Raw genomic sequence first — 23,766 nt, forward strand, 5'->3', positions numbered from 1 at the left:
ATTTTACTTTATTTTCCAATATTCGCTCCAGTGATTTTGGACCAGTTCTGATAGGATCTTATTGGCTCCTGTCAAGTGCTTGCATTTGGGTCTTGATAGCTGTGATTGGGGGGTGTTGGTGGGTGGGGAGAAAGAAGGGTGTAGGGAAGAGGGGGGGGGGGGGGGGGGGGGAAGAAGGGTGTAGGGAAGAGAGAGAGAGAGAGAGAGAGAGAGGTATCTAACTCACTGCAGGCTGACGGACAGACACATTCAAGTCTGAGGCGTAAACACAGACTGAGGAACTTAGAGGCGCTGTCCGTGGTGCTGACCGACGCCCGGCGTCACGTCCCCCCTGTGTTCCTATAACCGACTCGTGCGTACCTGAGCTCACCCAGGATAAGCATCCGTGGTGATGGAAGTCTACCGGAGCTGCTCGCGAGTCTCTCAGTCTGCATGAGCACGAGGATGGAGACACTCGTGGATTTAAACCTCGACAAAATGTTTGTGAAGAAGACACCATTCTCATTCGCACACTTTCACCGTTTCACGTGTTCAGAGAAGTGAGCAGATCGGGACCGATTCAGCCCGCTGTCGCTCACCAAAGGAAGCTCAACATGCTGTTATAAAAGAAAATGATCTACAATCGTCTCGTTGCCCTTCAAGCATAAGAAACCTGCGTCTTTCTTAACCCGCGAGACGAGCGACGACATCCACGGGGAGACATGGCTCGCCTGCTTGTTTTGGTGAACTCCGTGGTCCTGTTGCTTTTCGGCAGCGACATGTTCTTAGTAGGAGCGAGTAAGTACAAGCGAGTGTGTGTGTGTATGTGCAGAATGCGTCATTAGACACACTCAAGTCCATGTGTTAGTCTGTGATAAACGAGGCTTTTAACTTAGTTTCATCTCAAGTCGATGATGCACTTCATTCTGCCTTTCATTCATGTATTCACTCACGTGAATCATGACCTGTTTAATTTGTAATATGTGAAGCATATATTGATCCAGTTCAACCACTTTATTTATATCGTCATCAGACTATTAGACTTTGACTCATTAACAAAAACAAGTACATTTTAAATGTCGTTTTGTTGGATTAAAACTACACAGTAACCAAAAGAATAACCCTGGCACATTGATTTACTTGTGCATCTAATTAAAGAAAAAAAATGTGCACAGGGACTAAATCTGCACCACAGGCATTTTCAGTCCATTTTCACACTCCCTTTCAATCCTATTTGATCAAATTAAAATGTTAAGTGTATGTGTGTACACTCTATGGATATGAGTGAACATGTGCATAGTTATTCACTTCTCTGAATCGATGTGCCCAAAACTCACAGAAAAACAATAACTTGTGCTAAAGCTCTTATTTATAGTACAGCCCTCTTATCATCACACGTTGTAATTCAAACTCATTGTTCATGAGTTTTGTTTCAGAAATAATTGGCCTCTGTATGCATGCGTGCACCTACTCTCTCTCTCTCTCTGTGTCTTTTCATCCATCCGTCTAATTCCTTCACTTCTACTCTGAAAGGAGCTGGGTCTTACGTGTGATAGTGTCTTGAGGGAATCAGAGTGGCACTTGAGTGTTTTCTGTGGCTGCGTGCACTGCCTGCCTAAGACAAATATTCAGAGCTTTTGTCATGTTCTGTGCCGACATGTGAGACGTGAGGAGCATTCTCTGATCTCAGTGGAGTTCTGCAAGAAGTTGTCGAGAAAGCTTGAATTTAAAAAAGAAAGAAAACGTCTTACACATGGATATAAATAAACATTTGGCTGGTGTAATGAGCTTCAAAGTAAAGGAAAATAAACAGTGACTTCATTACTGACATGCTTATGCATGAAACAAGACTGTGGGATTCAGTGAGAGAGAAAGGTTTAAATTAGATGTAAACCTCTTTGGGTCGTGGTGGAATTTGTTAGGACATAACCAGGAACAAAGGGACTTGCAGTGCACTATTTTGTAGGTAACACAATTAAAATGTAGTTAAATGGGATCAAAAATGATGTACCAATGGTTTAAAGTCAGCTCATTTTCTTTTTATCTCAACCAGTGAGATTTAATTCCATTAAGCATGCTTTTTAACACGAGTCTTGTGGATAGACTTAAGCTAAACCCACACATTTTTTTCCTTTTCCAGCTACAACCCGGCAAAGGAAACTGTAACGTGTCCAGCCATATTTACATTTGCACGGTCTGAAAACAAGCATGATTGGAAATGAATCCAACACACAACACCGAGCAGAGCTTCAGATGATAACCACATGCCAATTAGCGTTTAATGAATTTATTTAGGAGGGCCAGACTCATTTTCTTCTCTTAAATTGGCAATCTGCTGGTAATAATTCTGGAGGCAGGTTCTTGACAAATAGACAATCGGTGAATGACAGTCAGTGTTTGCTCATGTTGTCATAATTTTATCTCACGGAATTGCTGGGATTTTACAAACAACACAAATAAAAGAGACGACCGCATGTCAGCAAATGATTTGACTTGATTATGCGCTCATCGTTTTGAGTGTGAAGAAAATAAAAAAATGAAGCCAAACAACAAACTGAATGCTCTTTCGTGACTGTGCACGCATTATTGTTCTTGTGTGTCTCTGCATCTCACACATTACACATTTTGGAGGATGTTTGTAGCTGGAAAAACCTCAGGGCTTAGCCAGTGATTACATTAACCTTAGAGTCCCACCTGCTCCAATCTGGACACACTGCTATTTCACAGCCTCTCTGTTTTTGAGGAAGACGACAGAATGTACCTAAGGCAAAGGGAAGTAAGTGGAACAACTGCAAACACTATGAAGTGATCAGGAAAAAGGACTTAGCCACATCTGCCTGGGTAAAGCTTTTCCATACTCTGTTCTACATAGGTATACAAGATACTGTTGTTGCTGCACTAGAATATGAGATTTTGGCAACAACCACACAAAGTCACTGCTCCCATAATACATCAGATGTGAAAGAAGAGTCTCAGAAGGAAAGGGATTAAGAGACAATGGTCATAAAAAGGGGGCAGATGGGGGGAGGGTTGAAATAAAAACACAGCATGACACTGTTTAAGAGTATCATTTGACTTAAAACACCACCACCTGCGAGCAGCTATGTGACAAGTGCCTGCTGGAGTTCTGCCTTCACTGATAAAATGTGAGTGAATATATTATTTCACAAGGGACTGTGGTGTAAAAAGTATTAGAGGAGGATTACATTACACTCATCTATTCAAGCTCTTTGGCTTAGAGGTATTTCAGACTGAAACATGGTCAATAATACAGTCAAACAAAGACCACCACCACAGTGTTTTGCCTTTCATATGTGCATGACACAATATTTATGATGCACATTAGGGAGTTTTACTGCATCGTTACTAGGGCGCTGATCAATCTGGAGCGTTCATGTCCACTATGATGAGCACACACACGATGAGCTGAGTGCTCATTCATGTCAACTTAAAGATTTAGGTAAAATCATGCAGGAGCGGCCTCTGTCTTTGTGTTCACTTACAGGTTCAGAGAGAAATGTTCCATTTTAAAGTATAAATCAGCATTGAAACCTTTAAAAAATGTTTTCTTGTTTTAATGTCACCAGTGATCTCTTGTTCACTGTCGATTCAGGTAGCTCTGCTGTTTTGGCGCTCCTGGACTCCTTGCCTTTAAATCTGTCGATCATAGAACCCTATTAGTATGATAAGTGATATGATGATATGATAACTTTTATGGTTTCAGTCGTACCTAACTGATCAGAGCTTCTCGGTTGTTTTAAGTGAATTCTCCTCACTTCCGGGTCCCCCAAGGTTCCATCTTGGGTCCTATCCTCTTTTTATTATACATACTTCCACTTGGGTCAAAAAGAAACATAACGTCTTCCACTGCTTTGCTGACGATATACAAATCTACCTGCCTTTTAAAACAAACTGTTATGCTTCTGTTCAGACGCTAGATTGCTTATCAGATGTAAAATCCTGGAAGAACATGACTGACTCTAAATGATGACAAGACTGAAATCATTATTTATGGACACACGGGCCCTGACTGTCCCACTGCTCTCCATGGCCCCTCTTTCCCTAACATCTGCTCATCTGTCAAAAACCTTGGTGTGACCTTTGATAGTGCTTTTTTAAATTTGATAAGCAAATTAATTCTGTCATGGAGAAAAGTCTTTACCAACTTAGACTTCTAGCAAAGGTCAAAGACTACCTCCCCCCTAAAGAACTGGAGAGGGTAATCCATGTTTTTATTACTTCGCAGTTGGATTTTGGCAGTAGTTGATGCATCGTTGCTGCAGCACGACTTCTGACTGGGAAACACAAACATGAACATATAACGCTAATATTGGCCTTGCTCAACTGGCTACCAGTACACTTTAGGATTGATTTTAATATTCTCTTGTTTGTTTTTAAATAATTAAATGAGCTAACACCTCAGCATCTGCATGAACTGCTGCACAGCCATGCTCAGCGCTTACGTCAGCTAACCAGCTGCTACTGGAAGTCCCAAAAACTATACTAAAGACCAAATGTGGCTTTGGAATGCCCTGTGCCCCGTTTTTTGGACTCTCTTTAAAAACATACCTTATTTTCTTGGCGTTTAATTCATGTTGAGCTGGACTCCTGTTTGTCTGCTTTTATGTGCTTTTATTATGCACTGTATCGTTTTTGATCGTTTTTATGTTCACATTTTACTTATCTTTATTGACGTCATTCTGTACAGCACTTTGGTCAACCTTAAATGTGCTCTATACATAAAAGTTGAGTTGAGTAATGTTGATTTTAAAAGCCACCCAAGGGAAGGCATGGAGCAGAAATGGATCATTGGCTATAAAAACAGTTATTTGATGTCAGATACAGATATAATATCTGTTTACTTGATTGATGTCAGTGACTTTAAGCGGAGCAGGCGTTGTATAACCTCATAGTTGTTGTCACTCAATAACTCACATCAGGTGCAAAAAGCAAAAACAAAATGACAGATATACAATTTTGTCCTGGCTGAAAAATTCCCTCCACACATTTTCTTTCGGCGGAATCGGATCAAACTGAGAAGTGGAGATGACGTGTGAAGTGTGTTCCCAGTGAATCAGAGAGATGATGTAAATTCCCATCTTGGGTATCATGGTTATTGAAGATGGTTGAGTGTCCAAAAGTTGCACAGACTGCCTTTTGTGTGTTAACATGAATACAATCTTGTGCTGTGAACCAACCAATAAAGGATGTCTTAATCAGGACGTTCATGCAAGCAAATATAGAGGTCACAAAACAAGATGCTTTCTCCATGCCTTGCTCTGATTCAAGTTCAAATTGTGCTCCTTTTCATCCTGTCATTCATTCAGTGAGATAGATCACTGTGTTCACTTTGGCTAGATGAGGAGACGAGGATAATGTGCTGAGCTGCGGTTATGATTCACCCTGGCGATATGCACACATCCCAAGAGGGGTCATACCATCTATTTGGACTGACAGACTCGGCCACTGTGACCTGCAGTATGGCCATTTGATTTCAGATCATAATGCAATGCATTATTTCTAAGGACAGAGTACAAATATGGAAGCACTCACTGTGATCCTTATTACTGCAGGAGGGAACATCAAACAGGCTGGAGTGAACAGCGGGGGGCAATGATTGGACATCACATCAAAAAAAAATATTTGCATTAGAAAAAATCAGTTTGATCGTGAGCCAACTGTGATTACATTTCACTGTCTTACTTATCCTCTCTTTGGCTTCTCTCGCCACAGCGGATAAACCGCATATTTGATTTGGCAGAGATTTTTACACCGAATACCCTTCTTGACACAACCCTCCCATTTATCTGGGTTTCGGATCAACGCTATGAAAACACTGGATGTGGTCCCCTAATACCAAATACCATATAGGAAACAGGAACTACACATTAGTGATGATTCATGACCTGCTCTGACTGAACTATCACTCACTCCATCATCAGTAAATGACCTGCAGATAATGGTAGCAGCATTTTTGCCCATGCGTGGCTAACCCATTACCTAAAGGACAAAAAGCTGCACGAGACAAATGTGAATAAATGTGATGCATCTGGGGTAAACGTTGAACCTGACCCTGATGAGCGTGTGTGCTGCAGGACACATGCTGATGGCGACCAAAGTTTGACAGTGTCCGTTTGTCAACTGATCAGGTTTGTCCTTGCAGAGCAAATGAACTCCCCCTGTTGTTTTGCAAAATGTGCATTTGGGATTAAGATGAGTGGGAATGAGTAGCTTCATAGATGCAAGGATGAATAGTATGGATGTGCAAAAGATAGAGAAGAGGCAGGCAGTAATGCAACACTACAGATACCAAATGCCGTAAAACACCAAAGAAGAAAAAGAGGAAATGTACAAGAATTAGACATAAATGTGCAAAGGAAACATGAAACAACAACAACAAAAAAAGCAACATCACAGATGCAAACTGCTGTAAAACACCAAAAAAGAAGGGATACATGAGAATTAGATATATTAGTGTTCAGGAAAGAAAAAGGAAAGAAAATAATGAGGCAGTAATGCACATTAGGAATTCCAACTGCCATAAACTACTAAAGAAAAACAACAACAACAAATGCCAACTGCCGTAAAAAAAAACAAAAAAGAAGAAGGGTAGGACGTGTTTGGGTATTGGACATAGCGAAAGTGGGCAAAGGAAAAAGAGGAAGGCAGTAATGCAGCATTATAGATGCCAACTGTCTTAAAACACCAACAACAACAAAAATCATTGCACATGCAAACTGCTGTGAATCACCACAGTGGACGCAGAAGGAAAAATAAAAGAAAGAACTGTATGAGAATTTTAGTTTGAAATAAGAGAGATTCTGGTAAAAAAAAAAACATGGTAGAGTATATTTCATTTATATAGTGGTATATAAATTGTGAGCTAGTTTCCTGATTTAATATTAAATGACCAGATCACCAGTGAGATCATAATTAGACATACAATTAGCAATCAATTAGATGTGACCAACAAACAAGGACACAAGAGGCATAACTGTAATTGTATGTATAATATTCCCCTTCCCCTTTGCTCTTCAAAGATCAAGGACAGTGCTATTCTATATGTGACTCGCCCGCTCACCTAAACCTATAATGCATCTTAACCTATAGTACTGCCTCCGTGAAGGAGCTTCTCATTAGATGAACCAAATGAGACAAAAGTCACCTCTTAACCTCTTGTTTACTGACTGTGTTAGCGACAGTCAAGCCCTATATTCTCCCCCTGCGCTCTACAGTCGGAACATTCATTTCTTCTCACCGTCTCTATACCTCTTGTCCTGCTCCTTTGCTCCCCCTCCACAAACCAATCTCTGAGTGTGACACGAGCATGAGGGACAGAACGCCACACCAGGGTTTGACCTGAGGTCCATTTAACCACGAGGGCTGAGATAGAAAGACTGATAGTCCTCATCTGACCTGAAGGTCTCAAGATCTGTCTCAATGTCACCTTTTTGCACCGAACACAGAGGCCAGCGTTGATTGTCTCCAAGATAGGAGCAGACAGAGAGTGCAAGAGGCAAAGGGGAAAATAGAAAGGGAAAATAAGAGAAAGATAAAAGAGGAGGCAAGGTGAGATAACAGAAAAGGGATCCGAGTGCGAGTGAAACAGCAGATCATTTGAAATGGCTCCCAATTTCATCATTTTGTCTTTCATCTTTCTCTCTCTCAAGTGCACTTTTCAGATGAAATAGAGCCCTGCAGCACATGCCTTCATCTCATGTTCACTGTACTGTGGATATATTACATCCACTGCTTTGAGCTAATGAAACATAATTCAAGCATTTGAAATACAAATTGACTGTATGTCAATTCATTCTCTGTCATATAAAAACTGCTACGGTTACAACTTAATAAGAGAAGTATCTATACTTTTATACATTTTTTTCCCCATAGACAGTTTGACAGTTTTTGTCAAACAGGGTCACAGTTGTCACCTGCAACCAGACACCTTACTGGGTGCAGGTGACCCACTTATATTGTATGTTTAGTGCGTTATCATCTATTTTCTTCTAAATGGGAACATAATTTACTAAAATTGGCATCATGTTCTATTAAAGAACATCTGAAACGTGATTAACTCCTCAGGAAAATGTTTATTGACATTATAAATCAAGTGAGAATTAGGCTGATTTTTCTCAGACTTCAAATGCAATGAAACCAGCTTTGTGGTTATTCAGTACAATCTTACTTCTGGAGGTCTACGTCCACTTTGTATATATGGTCTATGATAAATATTCAACAAGTAACAATTTTGCTTCCGCTATAAGTTGTTATGGTTACAACTCATCAGATGAAGGGTGTTTTTCCTGTATTACATTTTGTGTAGGATGGGGTAACCCAGGTCAAGGGCTGGGGTACCCCTGAGCAAGGTACCCGATAAAAGTTAATTGGATACTCTCAAATTTACCCCAGCAACAGCGGGGCCACATGCAGTGAACTCATATTGCCATTCTCAAGTGTGGATGAGTGGGTGGGTTGTGGGTATGAAGGCTATTCTTCTTCTTTTTTCATTATTCTCCACATACTTGTGTGTGACAGCATGTTCCAACTCACTCGAGCCTCTCCACAATGTATCAGCCATCTTCTGTGATAACACACAAAAGCCCACCAGACCTACATTAATAACAAAAGCAATGTGGACGGCCTCCAGGTCCCCATCTACGGAGCCGGTTCCATCTCATCAATCCATCTGATCTGAGCGATTGCTTTGAGACTTAAAGTTAGGTCTGTCACCCTCAGTTTGTCCTGCCGTTCGCTTCACATGCTTCTCTCTACTTGGCAAACGGGACGTCCACCAGCGATCAAATCATGATGTATGGATAGTGATGGACATGGAAGAGACACAGTGATTTTAAAAAAAAGGCATCGTCTGTCAGGGTGACGGATGATAATGAGGCTGTTTGGAGGAAACTGTGAAAAAGGAAGAGATTTTTTTTCTGTACATTCATGCACATGAGCAGATTCTTAAAGATAACTGTGGTGTGGTCTCGCAAATGTATCATCTGATGTTTGTTTATACGGTAATGTGCATCATTTAAAACAGATATTTGCTTTATGGCTTTTATCTGGAAGAATTGTACTGTAAATTAGAGGAATGTTGGGGGGGAAAGAAAGATGCCAGAGTAGAGCACACATTAATATTAATATAATAATAATAATTACTATAATTGATCAGACAGGTAACTAGGTTGTTTTTTTAATTATTTAAATCACAAATGTCCAGGATTAGAGAGATACAGCTTCTCAATTAAGATTAGTTGCTTTTGTGTGAAAATGTAGTGAATAGTTTTCAGATTTAGTATGTTGGTCTGAAACAATCAGCAAACCAAAGATCTCAGGTTCTTTGAAACTATGACACATTGACAATAAAAGAATATATATATATATATATATAAAGAGTCTTAATGGATGATTGACGGATGAAGTAGCAGCAACCAGACCTACATATTAAAGTTATATAAACTATACAAATAGTAAAAATTATCTCTGTGAGTTTGATTCAAACACCTGTGGTAAATCTGTGCCACCGCTGGCATTGATGATTCGATTACAAGCAGCTACAATAATGGACCTCTAATTTTTCCCGTTTACTTTCCTCCAGACCGGCCACCAGCTCCTGTCAATGTGTCAGTCATGCACCTGCGGGTCGACTCGGCTACTGTAACCTGGGAAGTTCCAGAGGGAGACATAATCATTGGCTTCTCCATTTCACAACAGGTACACCGAGTCCTAACCTTCTCACGATCTGTAAATCAGAGAGCTTGTGAAAAGATCGGCAGAACCAGAAAAAAAAAAAAAAAGGAAGACACTAGCTCTATTTTTAGCTGTGTACTAATAGTGTTTTGGCTCTTAGCCCCAGTGTCCTGTCCTGTTGAAATGTTGTTGGACTGCCACACAGCCAGTGGCTATGAAGCGCACCTGGAATCAGTTTTCTGCCATCTCAGATTTGCTGACATCCTGTCTCATACATTTCAGACAACGGAACAACAACACAGTGACTTTTAGATGGAGCGTTTAGAGTTTGCCCAGCATACTGAGCAAGCAGTGACACATTTGCATAAGATCCCTTAGTGAATAGAGATTTGTTTTTCCATTTTAATACAGTTTATTTTCAAGAATCCCTTAAAGCTGTGCTCAGCACGGTGACTTAATCTCACCTTCAGGCTTCCAGTTAAAATAAAACTTGGCATGGTCGATTTGTCAAGAGAAAACGAGGATACAGCACGAGCGTGAGGCTGCCAAGCGGCATCTTCCTGGGGATGAAAAGATTTCCAAGGCTTAAACTCGGCCAAACCAATGAACACTAACGGATGAAATGCCATATGTTGTAATCGTAAAGGCACTGATGTTTTCTTTGCAACTCCCATCACTGTGGAGCCATCTAAATAAATAATAAACAGCTCTCCTTACAGCTGTTCATCATACTATGAAGCTGAATACAAATTACACTGAGCGTATACAGCAGATTCATCATTTCACTGTTAATTCTTAATTAAGACTAACAAGTTTATATATAAAAAAAAAAATCAGATCTCTCAGCCAAGCAACACCATTAAAGACACTTAAGACATAATTTGATTTGTTTGATTAATCCAAAAATATGTTGAAAGGTTTTGAGAGTGCGTCAATGTGCTTACAGTCCAAATTGAATTAGTTAAAAACATTTATATATATATACATATATTTTGAGTGAGGGTGACGAATCATTGATGCACTATCACCCCGTAAAGACTGAATTCATTAGCTGAAGCAACAAGCCTTTTTATGGCCCAGACAATCTTCCTTAGGGAGACATTAGTGTGTGGTGATCACCTCATTGGCTCCTGTATCGAGTATTTGTTTATCTACCCAGTGGTTTGTGTTGTTTTTCTTCCAATACCCAGAGGCAGGAGGGGCACATGCAGCGGTTTATTCGCGAAGTCAACACCACCAGTCGCTCGTGTGTTCTCTGGGACCTGGAGGAGGAGACAGACTACATAATTCAGGTCCAGTCGATCGGTCTCTACGGGGAGAGCCAAGCCAGCAAAAAGGTCCATTTTCGCACCCTGAAGAAAACAGACCGCATTCCCTCTAACAGCTCCAACCAAGGTACAGTGTGCTGCTACATATTTCCCTCTGAGTTGAGAGGCACTAATAAGTCAGTGCCTGAGTTCCCTCACATATTCTTAAATCTTTGTAAGATCAAGGGATAAATAAAGCTATTTTACTATATTCGCTGAATCCTTTAAATACCAACCCTAAATGTCTTCTTTGTATCCAGTTATAAATGAAAGAACTATTGATGGATCTAGATGAAAAGAAGAGAAATCAATAGCTCACTAGGGTTATCAGAAACTACAGTCTGGGACAAACTGACAGACAGAGCAACAACGGTGAAAAACAATGAAGAACCATAGATTGTTTATAAAAATGGATGTAGTCTTCCGGTTTGAAAAGGGGGGCAAACCCCCGATAGACCTCAGCTTGAATGGAAGTCTATGGAAGAATGAGTCTACGTCTCATTAATTTACAATGTCAGAAAACCATTTTCCTGAGGAGTTAATGGTCTCAATCACTAGTTTCAGATCTTATTAAATAGAACATGATGTCAATTTTGTAAATGGTGTTCCCATTTAGAGAAAAATAGATGATAAACCACAGCACATGTGAGTGGGTATTAATGTGATTGACACTTGACATTATCTAATAGGTGCCTGGTTGCAGGTGACATCTGTGACTTTCCAGTGCAGGACAAAAAGTAAATCTTAATATTTCAAATAGGTGTTTGTTTTGCAAAAGGAAGACTACTTCTATTTTTATATAAAGTCTATGTCAAAGGATACCTTAACATGGTAATGTGGTCAAACTAGGTAGGAACTGACATACGTCTGCCTGGTATGGACTTGCCGCAAAGGTGGTGTTATTGTATGAATTCACATCTCTAGTTAAGTCAACAACAAATAATCAAGCTTTGTCAAAATGCAATTTAAATGTCAAGGTCACAACAGGTCACTGCACCAGTCCTTTTCCCCGATGTGTTGTTACATAACACAATGCTTCACTCTTAATTCTCCATGGTCTGCCACAGGCACACACACACTGCAGCAACCCATTACAGACCTGATGTTGTGCTTAAGCCTCCTATAGCTGCTGAACGCTTTTAAGCACCCCGACATTGAAAATGAGGTACAGTAAAAGCCAGTGGGCAAGTGACCGGGAGTCTCCTCTCACAGAGGCTCTCAGGAGAGACTACGTGTGTCTGTCTTACAGTTTTATTTTCACCAAGCCACCACTACATTATTGACAGGCTCTTCAGGCAAGGCAAACTCCACTGCATTTATGCATCTCTACATGACTGCAGGTGCCTGAACAGGATCCTGACACACTCTCATAGGATGAATGAAAGGTGAAGACAGTGACCGATAGAGAACAGGTTTGGTAGCTCTGAATTCCCTGCAGTTCAGACGAGGGAGGAGTAAGAAAAAGCCATTTGCTTTCTTTATTAAGCACTTAGGAACAGTTTCCAAAGACAGAAGCTCTGTATCATGGCTGCAAGGGTTTGACTTTGGACTGGACTGAGGTGTGATACTTGAAACTCTTTCTTTTTTTCTCCTCTATTGTTTTACTGTCTGATCAAGGTTGTGAATACAGGAAGTGCTGATGTGAGTGTATCATAAATGCTTCTATTCAGCTGACTCAGGTTGGGTACCATAAGTTAAGCTGGCAAGATCCGCAAGAAACTAATTCAAGCAAGTTCAAGACAAGAGGCCCGTGCAGTGTCCATTAAGATAATACACACTCCATTCTGCTTCACAATGAAGGCTTGTGGAATTATTTCCTCTGCTTATTTCTCAAGTTAAAAGGGACGACTGAATTTAGAAAGCTAGCTAATCATCAATACTGGAACAAAGTGCTGAGCAGGAGAAGACTTTCGGCCAAAGAGTCAGTGTGCGGCATTAATCAACATCTGTATCCACCTGCCCAAATCATTCAAGTGGTTTTAAAAAAACACTCGACCACATCATTCAAGTGCATTACTCACACTCTCTTTTCATAAATGTCTCTGCGTCACGTTGCATTTTGATTCTGTTATGAGTCAATTCTCTGTGGACTTAAAGCTTTAGTGTGTAACTTTTGGAGATTGTCGTTGTTTGTTGACGTTATTTTTCTGCCTGTGTTTAGTCTTTGTAAAGTGGAAAGTCAGAGCTGACTGGGGAAACGTTGTGCGTATCCCACTGTACCGCTAAACAACTGGGGTTTTGAGAGCTGTAGAATTCACGAATGAATCTTTTTTGGTGGACACTAGTGTTCTTCAGTCATACTCCGCCATCTCGCTTTATTGGCACAATGTTGCTGTTGCCTCCGGGTGCCTTATTATAAAATAAATCACTTCTAGGGTGCAACACAGGAATTTCACCAGGCAAAACAAGATCTAAACACTGCTATACTGAGAGAAATAGAGTTGTGTGGATCAGCATTGTGTGAACTCATTTGACAAATTATTTAAATGTAATGGAAGTTTGTATATATGCAATTTATGAGCTGCAGCTTGTACTGTGTGAAACAGCTTTCCATCCATTCCACTCACTCTTTGTGGGTCACGAGGGAGCTAGAGTCAATCCAAAGTGGCATTTAGAAAGAGGCCGTGCACACGCTGAGAGTTCATCACAGAGCAAACATATAGACAAACAAGCATCCACACTTACATTAACGCCTACTGTCATTTCAGTCACAAATTAACCCGAAGCTGCATGTGGGAGGAAGCACTCAGAGCGAGAAAAACACACCAACACAGAATCAAAACAAAGAAGATGCAAATTGCACACGGAGAAGCAGCGCTTGGCAAGCATGTTTCTACAAAGAGCCTTTTGTTGTGTGAGGTGACAGTGCTCTCAAGAGTCACCACTACCTGTGACTATAACACCCTTTAAATAGAGAGCAGTATACGTCTTTTAACCACAGTTTGTAGTTGGTTGAATCACTACAAAGTCAGAGACACTTTTAATGTTTCTTGCACGATAATAAAAAACCCTTAGTTTAGAGAAACTTTTCTGTACGAAAGATACATCTTGAGATCTGACCATGTATTTATAAGCGATTCCACAATTTGAAATACTGTTTTATCACTGTTTGCAGAGGTTTTAAAGAACAAAAGGAAAAAAAAGAAAACAATAATTATTTGTGACAGGCATTGGTGAGCAACAGTTGTCAAACTGTTAATATTCTGGAGAGTAGCACAGTTTCTTTGCCTCACGCTTGACTCCACTGTCAAGTACAGACACAAGTGACCTATTTTCATTAAGCATTCACCCACAATAAGGTTGCCTGATACAAATAGTGGCCTATAATTAGGTTATCCCCCCATATTATTAAGTAAATGAGCCCATCACAGACCCATAGGGACAAAAGAGTTGCCATGAGGCAGGAAGAAAATGTGAAGTTAGAAAGACAACAGTCCAGTTAATCTTTTTGTGGCCTCCAAGGTCATGAACTAGGCTTTTATCCAATATAGACTACTCCTTTGAGACACTGTTTTATTCCACAATATTAAATTAACAATTACAAGACAATTACAATTTTTCCTCCTCCATTTATCCTTCATTAACCATAAGGTCAATTAATTTAATGTGACATCCCCCCCCCCATTCTTGTTGCTGTCCATTGTTTCCGAAAAGAAACCCCCAAACCTTTTGATTTAGCTGCCAGCAGCATTTCTCAGGCCCTTTGTCACAGCCAAGTGCTTCCTATTTAAAGTACAATTGATTTGAGGTCGGCAATATACCAGACGTTCCTAAGAGCCAGAGGTATATGACACACGGATCAATAATGCTTTTATATTTCCCTCAGTCTAATTCTTTTTGATAACGCGATTACATATAGTGTACATGTAACTGAATATATATCTGTAAATAATGTAGGAAGGATCTGAATTTAAAGTAAAGCTACTGTGGATTTTTCTTTCACGATCAATATGTCTTTCCAAAGTGCATGTCAATCCTATTAGTTTCACGGAAAGCTTTTAATCAAGAGAATATAGTTATGTGCTTTGTCTGCCCTTCAAGATTGAAGTATTACTGTGGCGGAGGCTTTCAGAATAAAAAAAAAAACTTTATTGATATTGATATTTTAACTATTTTGACAATTTATACAGTATGTTTGTGCATTTTCCAAAATGAAACCTTTTAAATAGTTCCCAAAAAGCTTAAAAAAAGATTGTTTAGAGTAGATAAATATTTCCCCAAAACAAGAAAAACAACCTGTCAAACTGCTTCGTGCAAGAAAAGAAAGACAGATATTTTCAAAGAATGGATGCCTCAAGGAGTCAATCCAACAAGGTTGGTGGTCCCTTTAGACACAATTACTGTGTGATACTTCAAAGAGATGCCATGCTGTCTTTGCCGATTCAGACGCTGCATGTAGGCTCCAAATACGGCACTGAAACAAGAGTGTATGCTGCACACTGTTAGCTCCCTTTAAGGTCACAGATTGTTATAAGTCAGCAGCACAGTGATTTGCAAACACTGAATGAATGATTATTAATTAAAACAACTTCCAATTGGTGCAGCTCTCATTTAAATACAAACCACCTACACGTTTGTATTCAACAGGAACATCCTTTTTGAGTTAAGTCGGGAATTCCAACGTGTAGTGAATTTCCTCAAAGAAACATAATGCGAGAGTAAAATCAGTCGATGCACCGCAGCTGGTGTGTTGCTACATGGATTCCTGATAGTTCGCAGCCACGGACATCACAGACTTTGCCGGAAGACGTTCAGCTGATTAAATCAACACACACTCTTTGGTGAAGCACAGCAACTGTGCACACAGCACAGAATCATACCGCATATCTGAGTGAGGCGCAAACATGAAATATGTATACAAATTGCTAGCAGCATTACATACTACTCAGATTGGCTCAAAGTATGTCCATCCACTCTCTTGTATAAAACCTTGAACCTTGTATAAAACCTACTCCATCAAATATGCATGAATACACACTATATATAAGTATGATACACATATACACACGCCTACAAAAAAAAGGTAAACTGGGGAAACTTCAGTCAGACTTTGATGTGCAAAATGTCTACTTTGTTTTTTTTATGTTTCAGAAATAGAAAGTCTCGTCAGAGAAGGGAAGCTGGGGTACAAACTGAGATCATAATGAATTAAACTGTTCTTTTTATAAACAAGCAGAAGATCAGTTTATGAATAGTTTATTACTGAAAAGACTATTTTCACACACACACACACACACACAGAGAGGGAGGGAGAGGATGTAGGAGCAGCAGACCTGCAGTCATACTGTACAGCACTGACATGAAACCTGACATGGCATTTAAGAGTAATGTGCAGGCAGATATGGAATCTGTAGGACTCACTCTTCAATGTGAGGACAACAGAGATTATGTAGGTGAATTTTGGATAATAGTATAATTTATTTATTTGTTTTAAATGCAGCTTAATGCTGGACGTTTACTGGAACAAACTTATAAACTACAGCCTCTGGACGTATCCTAAAATGTTGACACTGAAATGTGTCCAGGAAAATTTGATAGCCCTAAATTGCCCTGGAAAACGCAAAAATATAAAACAATTATCTTTTTTTCTTCCAAATTGAGAGCACACAGTGCCCACAATATTTAAAAAAGCATGTTATTGATTGAATTGAGTCTGGTTCTGCCAAAGATTTATTCTCTTCCCTAAGCATTTTTACAAATTGTGTGAACTGTTCGCTCTATAATATTGTAAGGTCTCAGCCTCACTGTGCCTTCAGATAATGTATGTTGCGATTTAATGTTGTTAGAAGTTTATTTGATTTTGAATAGTAATAAGCAATTCTACATGATTTATGTGTAGCATGTCGTGACATCTGATGAATAAATACCAAACTCTCCCCTTTCAAGTGGAGGAGAAAATGTAATAGTGAACTTAACTTTCCCTTTTTCCTCTTATATGCACGTTCAATCCTACCAAGGCTTAAAAATGTGCAATGCAGGAGCCACTCCATAATCGCTATCACGTGAAGAGAGCTGACAGTCTAGTATTTGGAGCCAGTTTCTTTGACAACTTGATTCACTAAACGAGGCAATCGGTAAGAGTGGCGCTCTGGACGAGTTCCATGCGGGGGAGTGTTTAGTTTGGAGAGTGGGAATTGCCCCAATCCACTTAAAGGAGGATTGACTTGAAATGTGATAATACTCTACTGACTATTATGGGTTTTTTTTTTTGTTAAGTGGCATAACAGTCATGGGAGATAAAGATCATGTCCATTTTTGCTGGCCCTTACTGAAAGAATGTGACTTTAATGTCTTACATTTATATATATCTCTATAAAAAAAATCCAATCTGCAACTTGACCTGCCTTTGCGAAAGTGAAAAAGTCTCACTTTTACTGAGACAAATGGCTGTTATTTCAAATCTATAACAGGGTTTTGGGGCCATGGTTTGTGACCTAGTTCTTTTGGACTACATTTTAATGTTCAGCGTATCTTATATTTGTGAGTTTCATATAAAAAAAAGGGGGAACGGACACATTATTCACCACATATTTGTATTCAGTTTTTTTTTTAGTGTTTAATATTTACCACAGCTGTCTGACCTGTCCTCTCTTCTTCTAGATGACCCCACCGTGCAAGGCCTGGACAAGTCACGGCATCTACAAACAGGAGAGATGATCATTATTGTGGTGGTCTTGATCATGTGGGCAGGTACGTTTGTTGACTCTGCTTCTTAGTCAGTTAGTTAGTTAGTTAGGTACACATGTCAAACACACATTTTTATAAATTAAATAGCAGCGTTCTGCACAAAAGAAATAGACTGAAAAAGCTCAAGCTTGTTTTGCCTACCGTAGCTACTAATGTTACCTGTCAGCATGTGCTCTATAAAACAAAAACAAGAAAATACATTTATCTCCAGACAAAATATCACTCTATCTTCATATATGTATCACTAGACAGAATTGAAATGTTCAAATAGTGATGTACATCATTTTAATTCCTCTGTGCAGCTGTTCCACAGATCCACACCCTTGACTGATACACAATTTTTCTTGATGTTTGCTCTAAATGTGAGCATAAAGTAGTTAAACATGAGCAGAATGTTTTCTAATAATAAAAAAAGAGAAACTAACACAGATTTCTGTATTTGTTTTTGTCCTTGCCTCTTTCAACTGAACAAGGACATTTGAGAGTCACACATTACCAGGCAAGATTCAGAGTTAAATTTAGAGCCAGTTGTTGGGCGTCATCGGCACATAATGTTGATGAATCAGATTAAAGATGATTTTAATCTTGAATCAGGCACATGATTAATGTTTAATCAGGAGACGTAGGCAATATAAGCTTAAAATTATATCATATTCCATCATGATATAGGAGTAACAACATTTGCGGTTATAGTTCACATTATTTCAAAATAAAAGTGTCTGTTTTGATACAGAACAATGTATAGTTCACAATAAAAACAAAATGAGTCTGTAATTATCAACCAATCATCGGACCATATGAAATTGATTGTGGGGCCACAGATGGACCCTGGGCCGCGAGTTTGAGACCTCTGCTATAATAATCATACGGTATATTGGCGTATTGCATATCCAATAAGTCTAATGTCTATAAATCCAGTGTTTTTGTGAAGCTTTTGTCAATAGTGAAATTACATTAACATCCTGCTTGATCAGCAAAACTGCTCTTTTGCAACATGTTACCAGTTACTGTCAGCTTTTAATGATGGAAACTAATGGTGCACAACGGTCAGCAGTTTCACACTGTAAACGATCTACGTCAATATAGGGACACATTTGTCAATGAGTCACAATAAATGGGCAAGAAAAGATCAATAGGATCCCAATTATGTGGAGTTAAAGTCAAAAACATAACACTCCGGAATAAACCTGACGACTCTGAACGTCTCGTCCCTTCAGGCCATGTCAAACCAATGTCGCGCTTTCGTGAGCATTCGCTGCGTCTGAGCTCCTCTGAGGAAACGTGCTGATTAATGAAGTGTTGAGGCACCGTCAGAAGTGGCATTTTTGACAGGCAGCCAAACAGGAGCAGGCCTTACCACCCCCAAGCATCACAGTGAGATGTTAAATAATACTAATGAGAGAAACCAAAGTAATGCAGAGGCAGTGACGAGTGGGAGTGAAAGGATAACAACACCTAATGTAGCTTATTCATAAAGGACTGCGCTCTCGCAGTCAGTCCAATTTAAATGGGTTTTTACCTTATTTGGGCATTTTCTAAGGCAGCAAACACCTTTAAAGGTTTATAACTGTAAAAATACAGCCTCATGTAATTAACTTTACTGTTCTGTAATTTTTTTTCTCTCGTTTTCTGTTGATTTCACTTAATTTGCCGTATTAAGTCACATTTCTGTTGCTGGGTTTGCTTCATGATGGCTGAAACATGTTGGCATGTTTTTATTGTTGATATGATTCAATAACTGTGAAATACTAAAGGCATTTTGACAACCTCAAAATCATAATATCCAGAGAAAAGCTATGGTATTTTGGTCACGTAACTAAACCAGTGTGCATGTGGAACTGGCTGGCGTCAACATCTCTCAGCTGCAGAGACGATTATAGGATGCATGAAGAGGATAACTTGTGAATGCATTGCCCTACATACGTCTGTGTGTTTCTCACAGCTCCTTAGTTCATATTAGCAGAACTACACATCCGTTTCTGAATATTAAACCGTGGCCATAAAAATTCAGAATCACAGTGTGGCAATACAGTATTTATCCAGGCTAAAAACCTGAACTGCATCCTGCAGAGCGTAAAATGCAACAAAGAAGACTCCACGGGGGAATATCTGTCCTCCAGACCTTCTGATAAAGGCTCTGGCATCACTCTCTCCGGGGAACAGAATTATATTATCCACATGGCCTTTTAACGTGCAAAGCTAGAGGAAGTGGCGACATGTCTTGGAGTGACAGTTGCTGCCTCATGACTGAATTGTCTTCCTTTCTCTGTGTGTGTGTGTGTGTGTGTGTGTGTGTGGCACAAATGTCTATCTCTCGCCACCTGGCAGCTGTTATTGCCCTGTTCTGCCGGCAGTATGACATCATCAAGGACAATGACTCCAGCAACAATAAGGAGAAGGCCAAGCCGTCGTCAGAGAGGAGCACACCAGAGCATCACAGTGGAGGACTGCTGAGGAGCAAGGTGAGAGGGACGCGTACAGTATGAACCCCAGGCCCAACTTCTGTCTGAATGAATTTCATGTAAAGCACTGAAAACACAGACACACACCTGCAGGAGCATCTGTGTATCAAGGCTGGAACATTTGTTTGTATTGCACAGTAAATGATGCCTCTTTCAGTGCACTCTGCAGCAGAATCGATCTGAATGTTCATGTTATTATGAACTAATCAACAGTATATGCTCAACCAGCTCATGCTGAGCAGGCAAATCCTATCCACAAGTGATTACATGTCCATTGCCTTTGGGATCTCTGTGATTTAATGCAACCATTACACACCTCTGGATTTTCAATACCACATTTAAGAAATGTTGGAGAAATGGGAATGTGTGTTGGCCAGACTTCTTTTACCAGAACTGAACTCACAACAGACTAAAACTGTGATTATGCTAGTTGTATTAAAAAGTAATGTATATGTTTTAGATTACACTTCAATCAATAACTCAAAAGCTGCCCAGTGATTCCGATGGCGTCCAGACATTCTTACACATGCCACAAAAACATATGGCATAAAGAAATGAAATAGATCTCTATGATGTTACTGCAGCTGGACTGAAAAGCAAAGGCCTTTTTAAGGAACAATAGCCTTGGAGTTGAATAGTTTTAAGGTCAAAATAAAACCTACCTCTCCTGGCTTATCTTCCAGAACCTTCTCTCCACTGCTTCACTCGTACCTATCTTATCACTTCTGGCTTGTTATATGAATGTATCACCTTCTCAATACAATAAACTGTCTTCAATTGTGCACCAAATGGAAAATATATCTTTCTTACAGATAAAATCATAGGAAATCTATGACTCAACCATAATATGAGTAATGTAGCCAGCACATTTGTCTTTAAAACATTAAATTATGATTTTAGTCCTGGAGGCTGATTTATCAGGGAAATAACTGAGGAGTCTCTACAGTTTACAGCGGAGCTTTAAATGTACAACATTCCTTTAAAAAGTACCACATATAGCATCAGTCAGATGTACGACCACAGCGGTCATGAAGAGTCGATAATCAAGATTAGGGCCAGGATTTAAAGGAGTTCAATCATTTAAATTAGCTGAGGGTCAGCCGTTGTGTGACACTGTTGGCTTATTCATCATCCCATTCCTCATTATGTGGTCAAATGTTAAAGTGAGTTTTCTGTCACAGTTCCCACTATCAGTCAATACTGTGTCAAACCTCGCTCAGTCTCAAATCAGTGAAAGGTCATTCGGTGAGCAGAGTGGAGCAGAGTCACATTGGCCAATTTTAATTAATGGGGAATTATGGTATTTTTTATCGTGGGCCCTACTTTCATAGATGTGGGTGTGTACGTGAACAGTACTTACTAAAAGATTCATAATTGGTCCAGTAGATCTAGCAGCCAACTACCATTATATCCATAACTTGTTTTCGCCAATTAATGGCTTGGGTTGTTATTGTCAGAGTCTGGCAACATTACCAAGGGCGTAGGTTTGGTGACAGGTGGGGACACTGTGCAGCTGTGTTGTCAGAACAGCACATCTCTCTCGTCTCCTCTGTGACTTGCAGCAATGTTTCTGCTCGGCTGTGATGCATTCATCGGTGCTCGTAAAATATGTTCGCTCACTCTCCTCTCACAGCATTCCCACACACGTACACAAGGGTGTAGGTTTGCGTATGGGCATGTCAGCACCAATATTTGAATAAAGTCAGATTGTCCCTACCAACATTAGAGACAGGGCAATGTCTAGTGTTGCGTGATTGCTGTGAGAGGATGTTTATAAACATAGGGCCCAGGTCAAAAAATACTGGAGTTCCCCTTTAATAGAAGGTTAAAACTCAGAAGTGGACAATTTAGATTAGAGGCTTTAAAAAAAAAAAAAATTAATTAACATATAGTCAATATTTATTTGAAAAAAAGGTTTAATTTTAAAGTGTATTCATTTTGCAGTGATTCCAGCATGTTAGAATGTCCAGGCAGATTTTTTTTATATATATATAATGAAGACAAGGAAAATGATAAATAAAGCAAAATTTAAAAAATAAATTTTGACTTTTTTTATATTTTGCAGTTCCATCCCTCGGTGCCATCCATCAACATCATTGAAGTTTGAGAAGAAGGACGCCAGATTTAATCATCTACCATCGAAGCATTCTCAACCTTTCTCACTGATGAACACAAAAAGACTGGACAAGGACCGTCTTGCAGAGGACGCACACGCATGCACACACCATTTGTAGAAAAAGACAACACTGACATACAGGTAGACACTCGGAAACTCATCCAACATTCATATATAAATCTATCCAACCACACACATAGATACACACCACGCAATAGCTAGCAGCAGCGTTAATGTTAACTATAGGCTGCAAGCAGCACTGAACGGGACCTCAACCCCCCATGCATGCCGGGTGGGCTGAGAGGGAGGCCACCAATAATTTATGTCAGAGTAGAGCAAATATAAACCACCCCTGAAACCTTCATGTAAATGAAAGAATGCTTGCTACTGACGGTGGACTTCCTGTTGCCAGTAGGTGGCGCAATCACTGGCTTTGCAGGTTATCACTGTGGCTTGAAAAAGAAGACAGAAAAGAAATAGAGACGGGGAGGAAGTCTGCTGCTCACAGTTCCTGCAAACATACTGTACTTTTGGCCGCTACCATGTTTCCCACAGTAACCTGCATACTGACCAAAGGAAGATGAGGGCGGAGTCTGCTGCATCAACTGCATCAAATCATCCTGAAACTCAATCAGAACACAACTTCCACAGGTCCTGATGTCCACACTGAGTTTGAAGGGTTTTTGTGCATGGCGAGGCCTTGAAAAGTGTGTAAAAGAAGTGAAAGAATAGGAGAAAAAAGAGGAATCACAGCAGATACAACAGGGCCTTCACACCAGTCAGTGCCCAGGCACTAAGCAGTGGTACAGTTAACACTGATGCCTTTACCAGGTGCTTGGTATCTTATTGCAATACAAACAAAACCACAACATCATCATCATATCATATCTGGGAGGCCAGTCTATATGATTTTAATTATACAGTGTATTTTTGATATTAGCCTGTGCATTAAGACACTACATTCACTGGTTACAGACAAAAAGAACAATCAACATCAAATTTTCTCCATTGTATATTATATTGCCTGGATGCTACGGGCAGATTTTTAATAGGGAGAGAAAACATATACATGTGTCATAAATCTATGTGTAGGAACAACAGTACAACTGCTTCACAATGTTCAAATTAAAATACCATTTTCTGATAAGCATTGTATTTTTTCACATTTCATATATAGATATATATGTATCATGACATGACTGTACATATTTCATTCATTTACGAAATGAAGTTGCATGCAGGTCATTTGCCTGTAGAATAGCATTTGATGTCTGCTCCGAGTTCGATGCCAAAAATGGAGAAATAAAAACGATTGCTGTCCTGTGGAAATTCTAATTGTATTGTTCTTTATCAGTTTAGATCGTATACATATACAATAATTGTATTTCCTGAAGTTTTTCTCTGAACTGTATAAATCGCATAACACGTGTTGCTTTATGCAAAAATGCTTTTCAAGTCATTAAGAGCACAATCCAAGAAGGCAAATGCTGCATTTCAAAAAGGTACAAATTACAGTATAAGG

At 39.6% G+C, this 23,766-nt stretch overlaps 1 protein-coding gene across 1 annotated transcript; it reads left to right on the forward strand.

The window, feature by feature from the left end:
- Positions 1-221: 221 nt before the first annotated feature.
- fndc4a (fibronectin type III domain containing 4a) lies at positions 222-23,563 on the forward strand. Its single transcript, XM_058612660.1, has 6 exons — positions 222-777; positions 9,581-9,696; positions 10,863-11,067; positions 17,580-17,669; positions 19,995-20,128; positions 22,194-23,563. Exons 1-6 carry the CDS (start codon positions 702-704, stop codon positions 22,233-22,235), a joined length of 663 nt encoding a protein of 220 aa, XP_058468643.1. The 5' UTR covers positions 222-701; the 3' UTR covers positions 22,236-23,563.
- Positions 23,564-23,766: the final 203 nt, after the last annotated feature.

Source organism: Solea solea, chromosome 17, assembly GCF_958295425.1.
Source record: "Solea solea chromosome 17, fSolSol10.1, whole genome shotgun sequence".
Taxonomy (NCBI): domain Eukaryota; kingdom Metazoa; phylum Chordata; class Actinopteri; order Pleuronectiformes; family Soleidae; genus Solea; species Solea solea.

What these genes read in the sequence shown, in the direction of transcription:
- fndc4a (XM_058612660.1), top strand. Translation starts at nt 702, where the DNA reads ATGGCTCGCCTGCTTGTTTTGGTGAACTCCGTGGTCCTGTTGCTTTTC. An exon ending in CATGTTCTTAGTAGGAGCGA is followed by an intron (nt 778 to 9,580) that starts GTAAGTACAAGC and finishes ACTTTCCTCCAG; the next exon opens with ACCGGCCACCAGCTCCTGTC. An exon ending in GAGGACTGCTGAGGAGCAAG is followed by an intron (nt 20,129 to 22,193) that starts GTGAGAGGGACG and finishes TATATTTTGCAG; the next exon opens with TTCCATCCCTCGGTGCCATC.